A 13,271-nucleotide genomic window follows, 5' to 3' on the forward strand; every position below is an offset into this window, starting at 1 on the left:
GACGCCGCGGAGCCCCTTGTCCTTGACGATGCGGTACTTGGCCTCGAGGCTCGCGAGGTCGTCGTACCACAGCTGCGACACGTTGCCGTCCTTGTCGACGAAGTTCATCCAGGACTGCTCGAGGATCGCGTCGGTGTGCGCGCCGTCGACGGACGCCGCCGTCTTCGCGGGCATGGAGCTGAAATCCACGGCGTTCGCCTTCGCGTCCGTGCAGTTGGCGTCGCGCCAGGGCGCGGCCGCGATGGGGCAGTAGCGCGCGTCCTTGGCCGTGCCGGCCACGCAGGGGTACTCGCGGCCGTACCAGGGCACGGCGAGCACGAGCTGCGACGGGTCCACGAGCGCGAGGTAGTTCAACACGCCCTGGAGGACCTGGGGCGGCGGGCTGTTCGGGGTCGCGAGGCACGCGCCGAAGATGTAGGAAGCCATGTCGTAGGCCATGATCAACAAATAGTCCGCGTGCTCGGCGATGCCGGCGACGTCGTAGAAGCGGCCGTCGATGCCCGGCATCCACCCGACGTCGTAGCCGACGACGGCACCCTCGGGCAGCGCCTCGCGCACGCGCTTGACCATGTCCGTGAGGCCGTCGCGCGACGTCCGGTTTCCCGGCGCGATCGCGTCCTCCGTGTCCATGTTGACGCCGTCGGCGAAGTAGCGCCGCACGGTCTCCGCGACGCCCGCCGTCCACGCGGCCTTGGCGGACTCGTTGGTCCCGCCGTAGACGGCGACCTCCGGCGACGCGGGCACGACGACGCGGACGCGCTTCGATTTGGCGTAGCAGTAGAGCTCCGCGGACGAGTCGAGGAACTCCCAGAGGGCGACGGTCGTGAGGCGGCTCCAGTCGTAGCGGCGCCACTGCTGCATGTTGTATCCCTCGCCTGCGACGTGGAAGGCGAAGAGCTCCTTCTCGAAGCGCGGCGCCGTCTGGAGCTCGCAGAGGGCCTTGTCCTTGCAGGGGCACTCGCCGGGATATGTCGCGTTCGGGTCCAGCAGCGCCTGCGACTCGTCGGGAGGCACGTACTGCGCAGAAGCAGAGGCGGCGGCGAGCAGCAGCGCGAGCGTGGGGCAGCCCATGATCATGCTCTCAGTCCAGAAGCTCGGCGACTCCCAGACTTCAAGAATCGACTTCAACGAGTCTTATCCGGGCGGGCCGCCGCCGGCGCGTCGTCGACGGGCCCGAGGCGGTCGTTCGCGCCGACGAGGCGCATTTCGACGTTGCCCGCCACGGAGAGCCCCCGCCCGCGGTTGCCGTCGTCGAGGCCCACGCCGTCGACGACGAGCGTCGCCGCGTCGCCCGGCCGGAGCGCCTCGACCTGGATCGCCGCGGCCGTCGCGTCGCGCGTGCCGGAGACGACGACGTCGTGGAGCGCGACGGCCGGCGACAGGTAGCAGTAGATGCCGCGGACGGCCGCGTTCGCCACGACGGACCGGCGGAGCGTCACGGCCGTCGAGCCTCGCGCGCAGATGCCGTGGGGCGCCGCGTCGGCGACGCGGCAGCCGTCCATGGTCAGGGCCGCGTCGTTGAAGAGCGTGACGGCGCTGCGGCCCGTCCCCGCGACCTCGCAGTCCGTCAGCGACGCGGACGCGCGCTGCGCCAGCCAAACGCCGAAGCCGGCCTCGGACGAGATCGCGCAGCGCTCGAGCGCCACGGCGCCCTTGCCGCGCGCGAAGACGCAGGCGCCGAGGGCGCGCTGCTCCGCGCGGTCGCCGCTCGCGACGTGGCGCAGCCGCACGCCGCTCACCCGGAGGCCGAAGGGCCGCGCGGAGCCGCCGACCTGGAAGACGCTGTGCCCGCTGCCGACGACGGCGCCCGGGCCGCGGATGGCGAGCGCGTCGCCGGCGCCGACCTTGTGCGGCGCGTCGAGGATCACCGTGCGGTTCTTGAGTTCGAGCGGCCGCCGGCACCGCATCGCCGCGCCGCAGAGCCGCGCGAACTGCGTCTGCGACAGTGTTGTAGAGGAAGCGACGGCGGCGAACGCGAGCGCGGTCGCGATGCGGCGCGTGCGAGCGATCATTGCGCGCGGTGGGTATGAACGATGCGGTGCGTGCAAGCGATCATTGCGCGCGGTGGGTCTGAAAGCCGCTAGCACAAATCAGCCAAATCGATGCCCATGTCCTCGCAGCCTTGATGTTGCTGGTCAATCAAAATGACAAAGTTAACTTGAACTACGGGGCAGCTTCGTTTATGGAATAATGCGGCTTCCTGCCACCGTCGCGCTGCTGGCCGCGTCCGCCGGCGCGGACACGAACATCAATTTATACGAGGGCTACAACCCGGCGCGCGGCTGCTGCGCGGGCACGACGGTGAGGGTGGGCTATCTCGGGACGAGCGCCGAGCCCTACTACGGCACGGACGACGGCGGCCAGATCGTCGGCCTCTACCCGGACCTCATGGACCTCCTGGCCGCGGAGATGGACTTCCAGATCCAGGACGTGGTGGTCCCCTCGACGAGCGACTGGGCCGAGCTCCTGCGAAACGGCACCTGCGACGTCATCTTCGAGTTCTCGACGGAGGAGGACGGCGTCTCCATGGCGCGCACGCCGTTCGTGTCCTACACGTTCACGGGGCTGACGAGGAAGACGAACACGCGGTCGGGCGCCTGGTCCATCTTCGACCCGTTCCACTCAGGGCAGGAAAAGGGTGCGAAATTCCCAACTTCCGATCTCGGCCGTTTTCCACTCGTTTCGGCTGATTTGTGGACGAGCGATCATCTCTCGGAGCGCTCTCGACGCGTGGATGCTTTTTTCCGGAACGCGCGCGCGCGGAACACTCACGCTGCATCATCCCCAGGTTCCACTGGCGGCTCTGGCTCGCGGTCGCGGCGACGGTCGTCGTCGGCGGCGTCGTCGCGTTCGCCATCGCCGTCGCCGCGGACGGCGCGCCGCGCACCCTGTCGGCGGGCGTCGAGTCCGCGGCGACGCAGCTCTACCACGCGACGGCGCTGCTCCTCGCCGGCGACGACTTCGAGTGGCTCCGCGGTCCCGGCCGCGCGTTCCGCCTCGGCTTTTTGTTCTTCGCGCTCGTGACGTCGGCGACGTACACGGCGAACCTCGCGGCGTTCCTCACGCGGCCCAACGTCAAGGTCCTGGGCCCGCAGACCATGGACGACCTGGCGACGTCCGTCGCGTGCGTCGAGTACGGGTCCCTCGTCGCCATGCTCGGGAGCCTCGTCGCGGGCACGATCTCGCCGGACACGCACGCGGCGGACGGCGTCGCCTACGGCTACGACGAGCTCGGCGCGCGGACCGCGTGGTGCGTCGACGCGGTGCTCGGCGGCGCCGCGGACATCTTCATCTCCAACGACGTCGGCCTCCACCTCGTCGGCCTCGACCTGTGTGCAAATCAACCACTGGTTTGGGACGTCCCGACCAAACTTTGAAATTCTCTAGCTCGCTCAAATCGAAGTCGATTCGGCTGATTTTTGGACGGATCGATTGCTCTCATCGAGTTCTCGAAGCACAGCGGAAGTGCGTGTGTCAAAACATTCGAATACGCTCACATTGAAGTCGGGTTGAAGATTTGATTTCCACACAGGCCTCGACCACTGCGAGGACCTGCACCCGGCCGCGGGCATCCGGCTCATGATGCTCCACACGCACGTCTTCGCGAACGACGCGGCGCTCGCGCGGAACATCTCCTCGACCATCGACGCGCTCTACTCCTACGCGTCGATCTACGCCGTCTTCGACGAGCGCTTCCGCCGCGCGGAGTCGTGCGGCGAGGCCGAGGTCGGCGAGACGACGCAGATCAAGATGGGCGACATGGCCGGGGCGCGTTCCGCGGCGTTGTATCGCCTCTTCGTGTGTCCCACTCGTGCGTTCTCAGGTCTTCTACATCTTCGCGGCGATCGCGGCGGCGTCGCTCTTGTGGGCGGCGTTCGAGCGGCGCCGCCGCCGCGGCGCCCCGGACGACCGCGTCGCGCCGCCGGAGCCGCCCGCGTCGCCCGAGAAGCCCGCGCCGCCGAGCCCCGAGTCGCCGCGGGAGCGGAGGAAGCGGCGCGCGAAGGCGCCGCGGGCCGGGCCCGAGTCGACGGCCGCGGCGCTCCAACGCGTCGAGGCGAAGCTCGACGCGATCCTGGCCGCGCCGACGCCGCTCGACGCCGTCGTCACGCGCGACGCGGAGGGCTCCGAATCGTCGCCGGACGCGTACTGCGGCCTCGGCGCCGCCTACTTCTAGTACTCCGTGGACGATGGGCAGTAACCCCCTTTAAGCGGCCCACGCGGTGCCGAGGTCGAAGTCGTAGAGGCGGTGCTCCGCGAGGGCCGTCGCGTTGGCGTCCGCGAGGGCCTCCGCGGCGCCCGCGAAGGTGTCGACGAGCGACACCAACGGCGCCAGCACCGCGTCCCACTTGGCGGCGAAGTTCGGCGGCAGCGCGAGGTCCGCGGCGTCGCCGAAGGCGCGGAGCGCGAGGTGCTCGAGGGGCCGCACGAGCGACGCGTCGACGAGCGAAGAAGCGAACAAGGCGTCGCAGCGCGCGAGCTCCGCCGCGTCCAAGCCGACGCGGTCCGCGGCGTCGACGGCCGCGCGCGGCCGGTGCGCGTCGCGGTGCGCCGGCCGCCGCGCCTTGACGGCCGTCCGCGGGGGCCCGTTCGCTTCCCGTAGCGGCTCGGCGCCGCCGCCGGCGGACTTGCGCGTCTTCTTGTCCGCCGCGGCGCTCGCCCGGAAGCTCCGGTCGCAGAAGCCCGCGAGCGTCGCGTGGAGCACGCGGAGCGCCTGGGCCTTGGTCCGCGGCGCGAAGCCCGGCGCCGCCAAGAGCTTCACGCCCAACAGCTCCACGAGGCGCCGCAGGCGCTTCGCCGACTTGGCGACGCGCCAGATGACGAGGTGCTGGGCGCGCTTCCCGAACGTAAGATCGCGCTGCTCGAGGATGAGCGCGTCGAGCGACTCGCAGAGGATCGAAGTCGCGCGCCCGCCCGCCGCGAGCGTCGCCCGCGAGACGAAGGAGCCCGGCGCGTCGCGCTCGCCCTCGGCCCAGAGCGCGAGGTTCACGTCCAGGCGCTTCGGGAAAGAAACATCCACGCCCTCGCCCTTGCAGAGCACGGACCCGTCGTCGCGGTCCTCGTCCCAGCTCGCGTCCGCGCCCCGGAGCGCCGCGAGCGCGGCCGCGGCCGCGCCCCGCGCGGGCGTCACGCGGAAGCCGCACAGGAGGCGCACGAGCGAAAAGGCGCAGACGTCGTCGGCGGCCACGCAGCGCGCGTCGCGGTGCTCCACGGACCTGTGTGGAATTCAAATCTTCAACCCGACTTCAATGTGCGCATATGCGACAGTTTCGACGCAAGCTCTTCGGCTGTGCTTCGAGAACTCGACGAGAGCAATCGATTCGTCCAAAAATCAGCCGAATCGACTTCGATTTGACCGAGATAGAGAATTCTGAAGTTTGGTCAGGACCACCCAAACCAGTGGTTGAATTCCACACAGCCACGGACGCGTTGTCCGACACGTAGGCCGCGCGCGACTCGCCGCCGAAGCGGAGCGCGACGCCGGCGGCCGTCTGGCGGATGTCGACGTCGCGCCGCGCGCAGGGCACGGCCGCGAGCGCGCCGGGCGCGGCGAGCGCGGCGACGAGCGCGAGGGACGGCGGGTCGTCGAGGCCGTAGTGGCGCTTCGCGTCCTCGAGCTCGCCGAGGAGCGCGGCCGCGGCGGCCGCGAGCGCGGCGCCCGAGTCCGCGCGCGACGACCAGGACGCCGGCAGCGCGACGCGCCGCAGCGCGCTCTTGGCGGCCTCGCGCGCCGCGGCGTGCGCGGCCTCGAAGGTCGCCGGGTCCTTGAGGGTCGGGTCCGCCTCGTAGTCCAACAAGCAGTAGAAGTCGACGTCGCTGAGGCCCGACGACGTCAGCGCCGCGGCCAGGTCGGCGACGCGGCCGTCGGCCGACGCGGCCCGGAGCATGCCCACGGCCGCGGCCTTGACGAAGTTGACGACGTTGCCGCCCTTGAAGAGGAGCTTGACCGCGTCGGCGTGCGGCGCGAGCGCCGGCGCGGCGCGGAATTCCGCGGACAGCGCGTCGTTCGCGTCGGCGACGAAGCGCACGAATTCCGCCGGCGTGCCGAGCCCCGCCGTCGTCCGCTCCGTCAGCGCGCCGAACCACTTGCGCTTGATCATCTGCCAGAGCAGGCGCCGGCGGAACGTCGCGAAGTCGCCGTGCTCCGCGAGCGCGCGCGCGGCGTCGACCTCGACGCCAGGGCGGACTTCCACACTTCTGGACGCGTCGCGCTCCATGAGCAGCGACTCGAAGATGAGCCCCGGGTCCGGCTGCGGCGGCACCGAATCCTGGCGCTCGAGGTGCACCGTGTTTTCGGCGATCTCGGCGGCGGGCGGCGCGATCGCTTCAGGATTTTTTGATAGCGTCGTCGACGGCGCTGGTGGCGGCGCGTCTGCCGAGTTCCAGAGGCTCGAGAAGGCGCGGGATAGGGCGTCCATCGCGTGTGCAAATGAGCCCAGCCACGTATCGGGGAATCGTCGAGCCTGCGCGAGGCGCGAGCGCGCCGCTCGGCGAGGCAAATCCCAGACACGATGGCCCTCAAGGTTGCAATCCTCCTGCCGCTCGCGGCGGCTTTGAAGGTCTCCACGGGCCCGCCGGCGCGTGAGATGGCGCCGACGCTCGTGCGCAGCCGCGCCGAAAAAAATCGACCGAATTCGTCGCGGAAGCGCTGCGCGCGCCCCTCGAACGCGCCACCCCCTCGCAGCCCAAGGCGATGGAGATGGCGGGCATCGGCCTGGAGACGGGCGGCCAGATCTGGGACCCCGCGGGTTTCGCGACGTTCAGCGACGAGTCGCTCACGTGGTGCGGCGCCGCGTCTCGCGCCATCGCGCGCGCCGCCCCGCCGGCTCCGTTTTCCCGCGCGACGTCGACGCGATCCCGCCTCTAGGTTCCGGGCCTGCGAGCTCAAGCACGGCCGCGTGGCCATGCTCGCCTCCGCGGGCTGGATGGCCAACGGCCTGCACCTGGCCTGGCCGGGGACCATCGACTACACGACGCCGTTCTCGGACCTCGCCGCGCTGCCTCCGTTCGAGGCCTGGGAGAAGGTGCCCCTCGGCGGCAAGCTCCAGATCCTCGCCTGGGCCTTCTGCGTCGAGCTCTACAGCGAGATGCAGAAGCCCCACTACCTCAAGGGCGGCGACTTCGTGACCTACGACTGGGCGAAGCAGGCCGATGGCAAGTCGCCCGCGGAGCTCCTCCGCAAGCAGAACGCGGAGCTCAAGAACGGCCGTCTCGCTATGATCGGTATCCTGGGCTTCTTCGCCTCGGCGAACATCCCCGGCGCCGTGCCCATGGTCCCCCACTAGGCCGGCGGCGCGGCGAAAAGGCCGGGGACGCGCGGGCGGCGTAACCTCGGTCGCGAGAGTACGTGGTGGATGAACCGGTGTGGCCGGCGCGCGCCCGGTGTTGCCGCGAAGTGACAGGCGCGCGGCAGGCGCCGGCGGCGCAACACCGAGTCGGTCGCTAGAAAGCGGCCGCGACGGGCCGTCGACGGCGTCTTGAACCGGCGTGCAGCTGCCTACCGGGTATTTCGCGTTCAGCGCGAGAAAGGTCGCTTAGAGCCCTAGTTCACCCGGACGGCCCCGAGGAGTTCCGCGAGGGCGAGGCCGACGCCGGCGCTCACGCGCGGGTCCTCGAGGCGCGTCGCCGCGGCGCGCCGGACGCCGGCCGCGACGGTCGCCGCGGCGCGCGCGGCGCGCCGGACGCCGGCCGCGACGGAGGCCGGCGTCGCCTCCGCGGCGCGCGCCCGACACCGCGCCCACGCGTCCCCGGCGCGGGACGAGCACCGCGCGGCCGCGGCCGCGGCCGCGGCGCGGCATCGCGTCCCGGCGCGGCGCGCGGCCGCGAGGGCCGCCGCCGCCCGCGCGCGGAGCACGGCGAGCCTCGGCGGCGGCGGCGCGGGCGCGTCGGCAGCGGCCTTGGCCTCGGCCTCGGCGGCCGCGGCGGCGACGCGCTCCGCGCGCGCGGCCGCCGCCGCGAGGTCGGACACGGCGGCGCTCATGGCGTCCATGCGCTCCCGCTCCGTGCGCGTGCGCAGCACGGACGACCCGAGGAAGATGACGGAGTTGACGCCGATGAGCGCCCACGTCGAGTAGAGCGACAGCGCGCGGTACTTCTCCTGCCAGAGGAGCTCGCCGTGGTACCGCCGCTGCACGGCCTTGATGAAGTCGCGCTGGGCGGCGTCGGCGCCGAGCTCCGCGCTCGTCCGCGCCGCGAGGCTCTCCTCGAGGCCGCCGCGCATGCCGTGCTCCGTCGACGTCAACGCCGTGAACCGCGCGACGTCGGCGGCGTCCCACGTGTCGCGGCGCTGGAGGAGCACGGCGAGCTCGGACTGCGTCGACGCGCGGCCCTGGACCGCGGCATCGTGGGCCGCCAGGGCCTCGGAACGGCGCTGGACGGCGGCCTCGTGGGCCGCCTCGGCGGCGGCGACGTCGTCCTTCAATTGCGTGAGCTCGTGGAGGCCGGTGGTCGACGACACGCGGTCGATGACGCGGTCCACGAGCGGCGGCCACCGCCGCGGCGCGTCGCTCGCGTGCCGCGCGGCCGAAGGGCGGAGCAGCGCCGCGGATCGCGAGGCGACGGCGCGCAGGGCCATCGATCTTCCGTCGGATGATGACAGGGGGCAGCCTCCGAATTTGGGCTTCAACACGGGCTTATGAGATTGCGGTTGCGTGATGTCATGACGACCTGTCGCACGCTGCGGCGAGACCCGCGGCGGCGTGGCCACCGGCTTGTTAGCTCCGAACCTTATTCAACTCCACTCGTACGCGAGGCTGGCTTTGAATTAATAGGCGCGCGGCGCGACGACCGCGCGCGGCGCGCGACGACGCGCGGGGGTCGCTGCTCGGCGGCCGGTGGCGCTCTCAGAAGGTGCCCTTGGGCCGGCCCGACAGGCCGACGAGGTTGCTAAAGTGGCGCTTCGTCGGCGTCCTCGGGCTCTTGAAGCGCGGGCTCCGCGCGGCGCGCGGGCTCCGGGGGCTGGTGTGGTGCCGCGGCGACGCCCGCGGGCTCCAGCTGCCCCGCGACTGGGTCCCCCAGTTGCGCGGGCTGAACTGGTTGTTCGCGCGCGCCGCGTCGCGGAGCAGCATGCGGCCCATGAGCGTGTCCATGACCTCGGCGGCGTCGTCGCGGATCTCGTTCTTGCCCTTGCCCTCGTAGCGTTGGTTGGCGCGCGTCGCGGCGAGGAGGATGCGGAGGGAGACGGCGTCGGGGGCCATGGTGTGTTTGCTGTGTTGCGAGTCGGCGTGCGCCTTTGCTTTGCGTTTTGGTCTGCGCCAGGCATGGCCGGAAGCAGCCCCTCGAGCCCCGAAATCCTGGAAGACAAACTGAACCATTTACCTCAACAGCCGTTCATTGACGTGCACGACGATGATGTTGGGCGGACTGTTGGGCAGCAGCCTCGGCGCCATCCTCTGGTGGCTCGCAATTTGCACGTCCGGCGTCGACCCGAGCCAGCCGCTGCCGTCGCAGCTGCGGAAGATGGCGCGCAACAAGAACCACTGCGGCGCGCCCGCGAGCGACTGCGCCTTCCTGGGCCCGCCGGCGAAGTACACGGGCCGCTACGCCGTCTTCATGGCCGGCCGCGTGCGCGTCGCCCACCTCGCGCTCCAGAAGGCCAAGGCGCTCATCGCGCGGCGCTACGCCGGAAAGATCCGCGTCGACTGGTACGCGCACGTCTGGTACAACGAGTCGTCGCTCTGCGAGCGCCGCGCGCTCGAGGAGCTCACGGCCATCGCGACGGCGATCACGACGGAGCCCGTGGCCTGCATGTGGAGCTGGGGCGAGACGGGCTTCGTCAACCAGTGGCACGGCGTCGACGGCGCCTTCCAGACGCTCCTGCGCTTCGGGCGGCTCGACGACTACACGCTGGTCCTCAAGACGCGCGTCGACGTCGCCTACGACGACCTCGACTTCGAGGCGCTCTGGGCCCGCTACGGCGCCTCGGCGTCGGCGAACGCGAGCGGCGGCCACTTCATGGTGCTCGGCGCGTCGTCGGGCTGGGACGTGCACATGGTCGGCACGCCGCCGCCCGTGTGGACATCAAATCTTCAACTCGACTTCAATGTGAACGTATTCGAATGGTTTGACACGAGCACATCCGCTGTGCTTCGAGAACTCGATGAGAGCAATCGATCCGTCCAAAAATCAGCCGAATCGACTTCGATTTGACCGAGCTAGAGAATTTCAAAGTTTGGTCGGGACGTCCCAAACCAGCGGTTGATGTGCACACAGGCCGCCGCTCGCGCGCGCGATGGCGGGCTACGGCCTCCGCAGCGGCTACGCCTGCGACTCGTCCATGGACTCCTTCCCCTGGCAGCGCATGCGCCGCTACGGCTGCTGGCCGCCCGTCGCGGACGCGGCCCAGGATCCCGTGCTCCGGGGCGCGCCGCTCGCGGACACGCTGCGCGTCATGTGCCGCGACACCGCGGGCGCGGCGCCGCGGTGCGCGCCCCTCTTCGTCGACCACTTCCCGAGCGTCATCAAGCGGCCCATCGCCCTCGCCATCAACCCGGACACGGAGCCGCGCCTCGGCTGCGCCGGCCGGCGCCTCGGCGGCGCCGACGCGCCGCGGCGCCGGCTCCCGGCGTCGCGGGGGCCGAAGTGGGTCATGCCCGAGAGCCGCTTCTGCGACGCCCACCGCCACGACGTCTACTACGTGTCGCCCAACGCGACGCTCCGCCACCGCGGCGACCAAGGCCGCGCGGCGCCGCGCGCGACCTGCCCGCCGGACTGCGCGCCGGAGCCGCCCGCGGACGAGGCCCACCTCCTCCAGGCGGCGCGGCAGAGCGCCGACCGCCGCGCGGGCCTCCTCGCCGCCCTCTCGACGCCCGAGACCCGCGCCGCGTCGAAGATAGCGCGCTAGGAGGTCGGAGGTTGTGCAACGTGCCAAAGCTGCCCATCGTCGTCGGCTTCGTGCTGCGGGCTTGCACCGGTCGTCGCGGCGGGCAGCCTCGTAATGATGCGTCGCGCCCCCGTGCGGTGGCTGGCGCTGTGGCTGGCGTGCACGGCGGCCCGCGAGGTGAACCGGAGCGCGCCCCTGCCGACGCAGCTCAAGGCGTTCCGGGCCAAGAGCTGCCCCGAGATCGACTGCGACCACCTGGGCCCGCCGGCGAAATACACGGGCAAGTACGCCGTCTTCATGTCGGGCCGCCTGCGCGTCGCCCACGCCATGCTCACGGCGGCCATGAAGCAGATCGAGGACAAGTACAGCGGCTCGATCACCGTCGACTGGTACCTCCACGTCTGGTACAACGAGACCGCGCTCTGCGAGCGCCGCGCGCTCGAGGAGCTGCGGACCATCGCGACGGCGATCACGACGGAGCCCGTGGAGTGCATGTGGAGCTGGGGCAACGGCTGGCAGAACCAGTGGCACGGCGTCGACTTCGCCTGGCGCACGCTCGAGCGCTTCGGGGACCCGGACCAGTACACGCTGATATTGAAGTCGCGCGTGGACGTGTCCTACGACGACCTCGACTTCGAGGCCGTCTGGAAGCGCTACGGCGCGGCGCCGGCGACGAAGGCCGCCGGCGGCCACTTCATCGTCTTCGGGCGGTCCCAGGGCTGGGACGTGCACATGATCGGCACGCCGCCGCTCGTGAGGGCGATGGCGCGGTACGACATGAAGCCGGACCCGTTCCCGACCTACGGCTGCGACTCGACCATCGACTCCTTCCCCTTCCAGCGCATGTTCCGCTACGGCTGCTGGCCGCCGACGGCGGACCCGGCGCAGAAGCCGCTCTACCGGAAGTTCTACGAGACGGCGACGAAGCGCGAGTCCCGGGGCCTCGAGCCCCGCTGCGCGCCCCTCTTCGTGGACGTCTTCCCCTCGTCCATCAAGCGGCCCTACCCCTTCCTCCTGAACCCGAACACGGACCCGCGCCTCGGCTGCAACGGCCGCCGCCTCGCCGACGTCGCCGTCGACAACGCGACGCGGCGCCTCGCGGCGCGCGTGCCCGACGGGTGGGTCATGCCCGACGACGCCTTCTGCGACGACCACCGCCACGACGTCTACTACGTGTCGCCGGGCGCGCACCACCACAGCGCGCACGGCGCGCAGCCCGCGGCGCGGTGCCCGCCCGCGTGCGCCGTCGACGGCCCGGCGACCTACGAGGAGCAGGTCACGGCCGCCGCCGCGGAGCTCCGGGGCGCGCCGGCGTAAGCTCGCCATAAATTAGACGGGGTAGAACTGGCTGTGCGTGTCCGAGTAGTTCGGGTTCGGGCAGACGTGGTGGACGCGGTCGATCTTCCGGCAGAGCTCGGGCGTGATCTTCGCCACGTGGTCCAGCGCCTCGAGCTGGGCCTCGAGCTGGGGCGGGTCGCGCGCGCCGAGGATCGCCGTCGCGAGGAAGGGCCGCGAGTACGCGTACGCGAGCGACAGCTGGAGCACGGTCATGCCGTGGGCCTTGGCCAGTTCCTCGTAGTCCTCGGCGGCCTTGAGCGTCGCCGCGGACGTGTAGCGGCTCTGGAAGCCCGGCATGTTCTTGTGGCGCGCCTCGCCCGGAGGCTTTCGGCCGAAGCTGTACTTGCCCGCGAGCGTGCCGCCGCAGAGGACGCCGTAGGCGACGAGGCCCACGTCGCCGTGGAGCGGGCTGCAGGCCTCGGCGAGCTCCGTCTCGAAGCGCCGGTCGCACAAGCTGTAGTCGTTCTGGATGGACGCGGGCGGCGGCAGGCCCTTGAGCTTGGCCATCGCGCAGAACGTCGCCACCCCATACGTCGTCTCGTTGGACACGCCCCAGGCCCGGATCTTGCCCGCGGCCATGAGCTCGGCCATGGCGTCGAGCTGCTCCTCGAAGCTCACGAAGGCGTGCTCCAGCGCGCGGTTGTAGCGCGCGCCCGTCTCGCCGAACTTCGGCACGTAGCGGCTCGGCCAGTGCGTCTCGAGGAGGTCGATGGTTTCGACGCCGAGGCGCTTGAGGGACGCGTCGCAGGCGTCGATAATTTGTACTTTCGAAAGCTTCGCCTTCTTCGGGACGGGCTCGCCGGGCGCGAAGGGCCGCCCGAGGACGTCGTAGCGGCACGCCAAACTCGAGTTGCCGCCGTCGCCCGCGACCTTGGTGGAGATGACGACGGAGTCGCGGTCGATGGCGCGCACGCGGAGCCACTCGCCGAAGACGAACTCGGAGTAGCCGCCGCCCGTGATCGACGGGTACCTGTGTGGAAATCAACCAGTGAGCTGGGACGTCGGGGCCAAACTTGAGAATTCTCTAGCTCGGTCAAATCGAAGTCGATTCGGCTGATTTTTGGACGAATCGATTGCTCTCGTCGAGTTCTCGAAGCACGGCGGATGTGCTCGG

General features: G+C 70.9%; 4 protein-coding genes across 4 annotated transcripts in view; 2 read left to right on the forward strand and 2 right to left on the reverse strand.

Annotated features, from left to right (window-relative positions):
- CHI2 (hypothetical protein) lies at window positions 1-1,071 on the reverse strand (the record flags this gene model as incomplete). Its single annotated transcript, XM_009044043.1, has 1 exon — window positions 1-1,071. A coding segment is annotated over one exon (1,071 nt), but the record flags the coding sequence as incomplete, so codon positions are not given.
- A 1,317-nt stretch (window positions 1,072-2,388) lies between these two features.
- On the forward strand, window positions 2,389-3,377 carry AURANDRAFT_68372 (hypothetical protein; the record flags this gene model as incomplete). Its single annotated transcript, XM_009044040.1, has 2 exons — window positions 2,389-2,615; window positions 2,789-3,377. The coding sequence occupies 2 exons, from the start codon at window positions 2,389-2,391 to the stop codon at window positions 3,375-3,377; spliced, it is 816 nt and encodes a 271-aa protein (XP_009042288.1).
- A 3,123-nt stretch (window positions 3,378-6,500) lies between these two features.
- LHC60 (hypothetical protein) lies at window positions 6,501-7,340 on the forward strand (the record flags this gene model as incomplete). The annotated part of the gene is made up of 3 exons (XM_009044041.1): window positions 6,501-6,599; window positions 6,683-6,780; window positions 6,866-7,340. 3 exons carry the CDS (start codon window positions 6,510-6,512, stop codon window positions 7,281-7,283), a joined length of 606 nt encoding a protein of 201 aa, XP_009042289.1.
- A 4,808-nt stretch (window positions 7,341-12,148) lies between these two features.
- AURANDRAFT_34616 (hypothetical protein) overlaps window positions 12,149-13,271 on the reverse strand; it is a gene marked incomplete at both ends in the record, with an annotated part of 2,467 nt that continues 1,344 nt past the window's right edge. The window contains one exon of the mRNA XM_009044042.1: window positions 12,149-13,127. Coding sequence (XP_009042290.1) covers window positions 12,149-13,127 — 979 coding nt within the window. The remainder of the gene's footprint in view (window positions 13,128-13,271) is intronic.

The sequence above is a fragment of the Aureococcus anophagefferens genome (genome assembly GCF_000186865.1).
Source record: "Aureococcus anophagefferens unplaced genomic scaffold AURANscaffold_111, whole genome shotgun sequence".
Classification (NCBI taxonomy): domain Eukaryota; class Pelagophyceae; order Pelagomonadales; family Pelagomonadaceae; genus Aureococcus; species Aureococcus anophagefferens.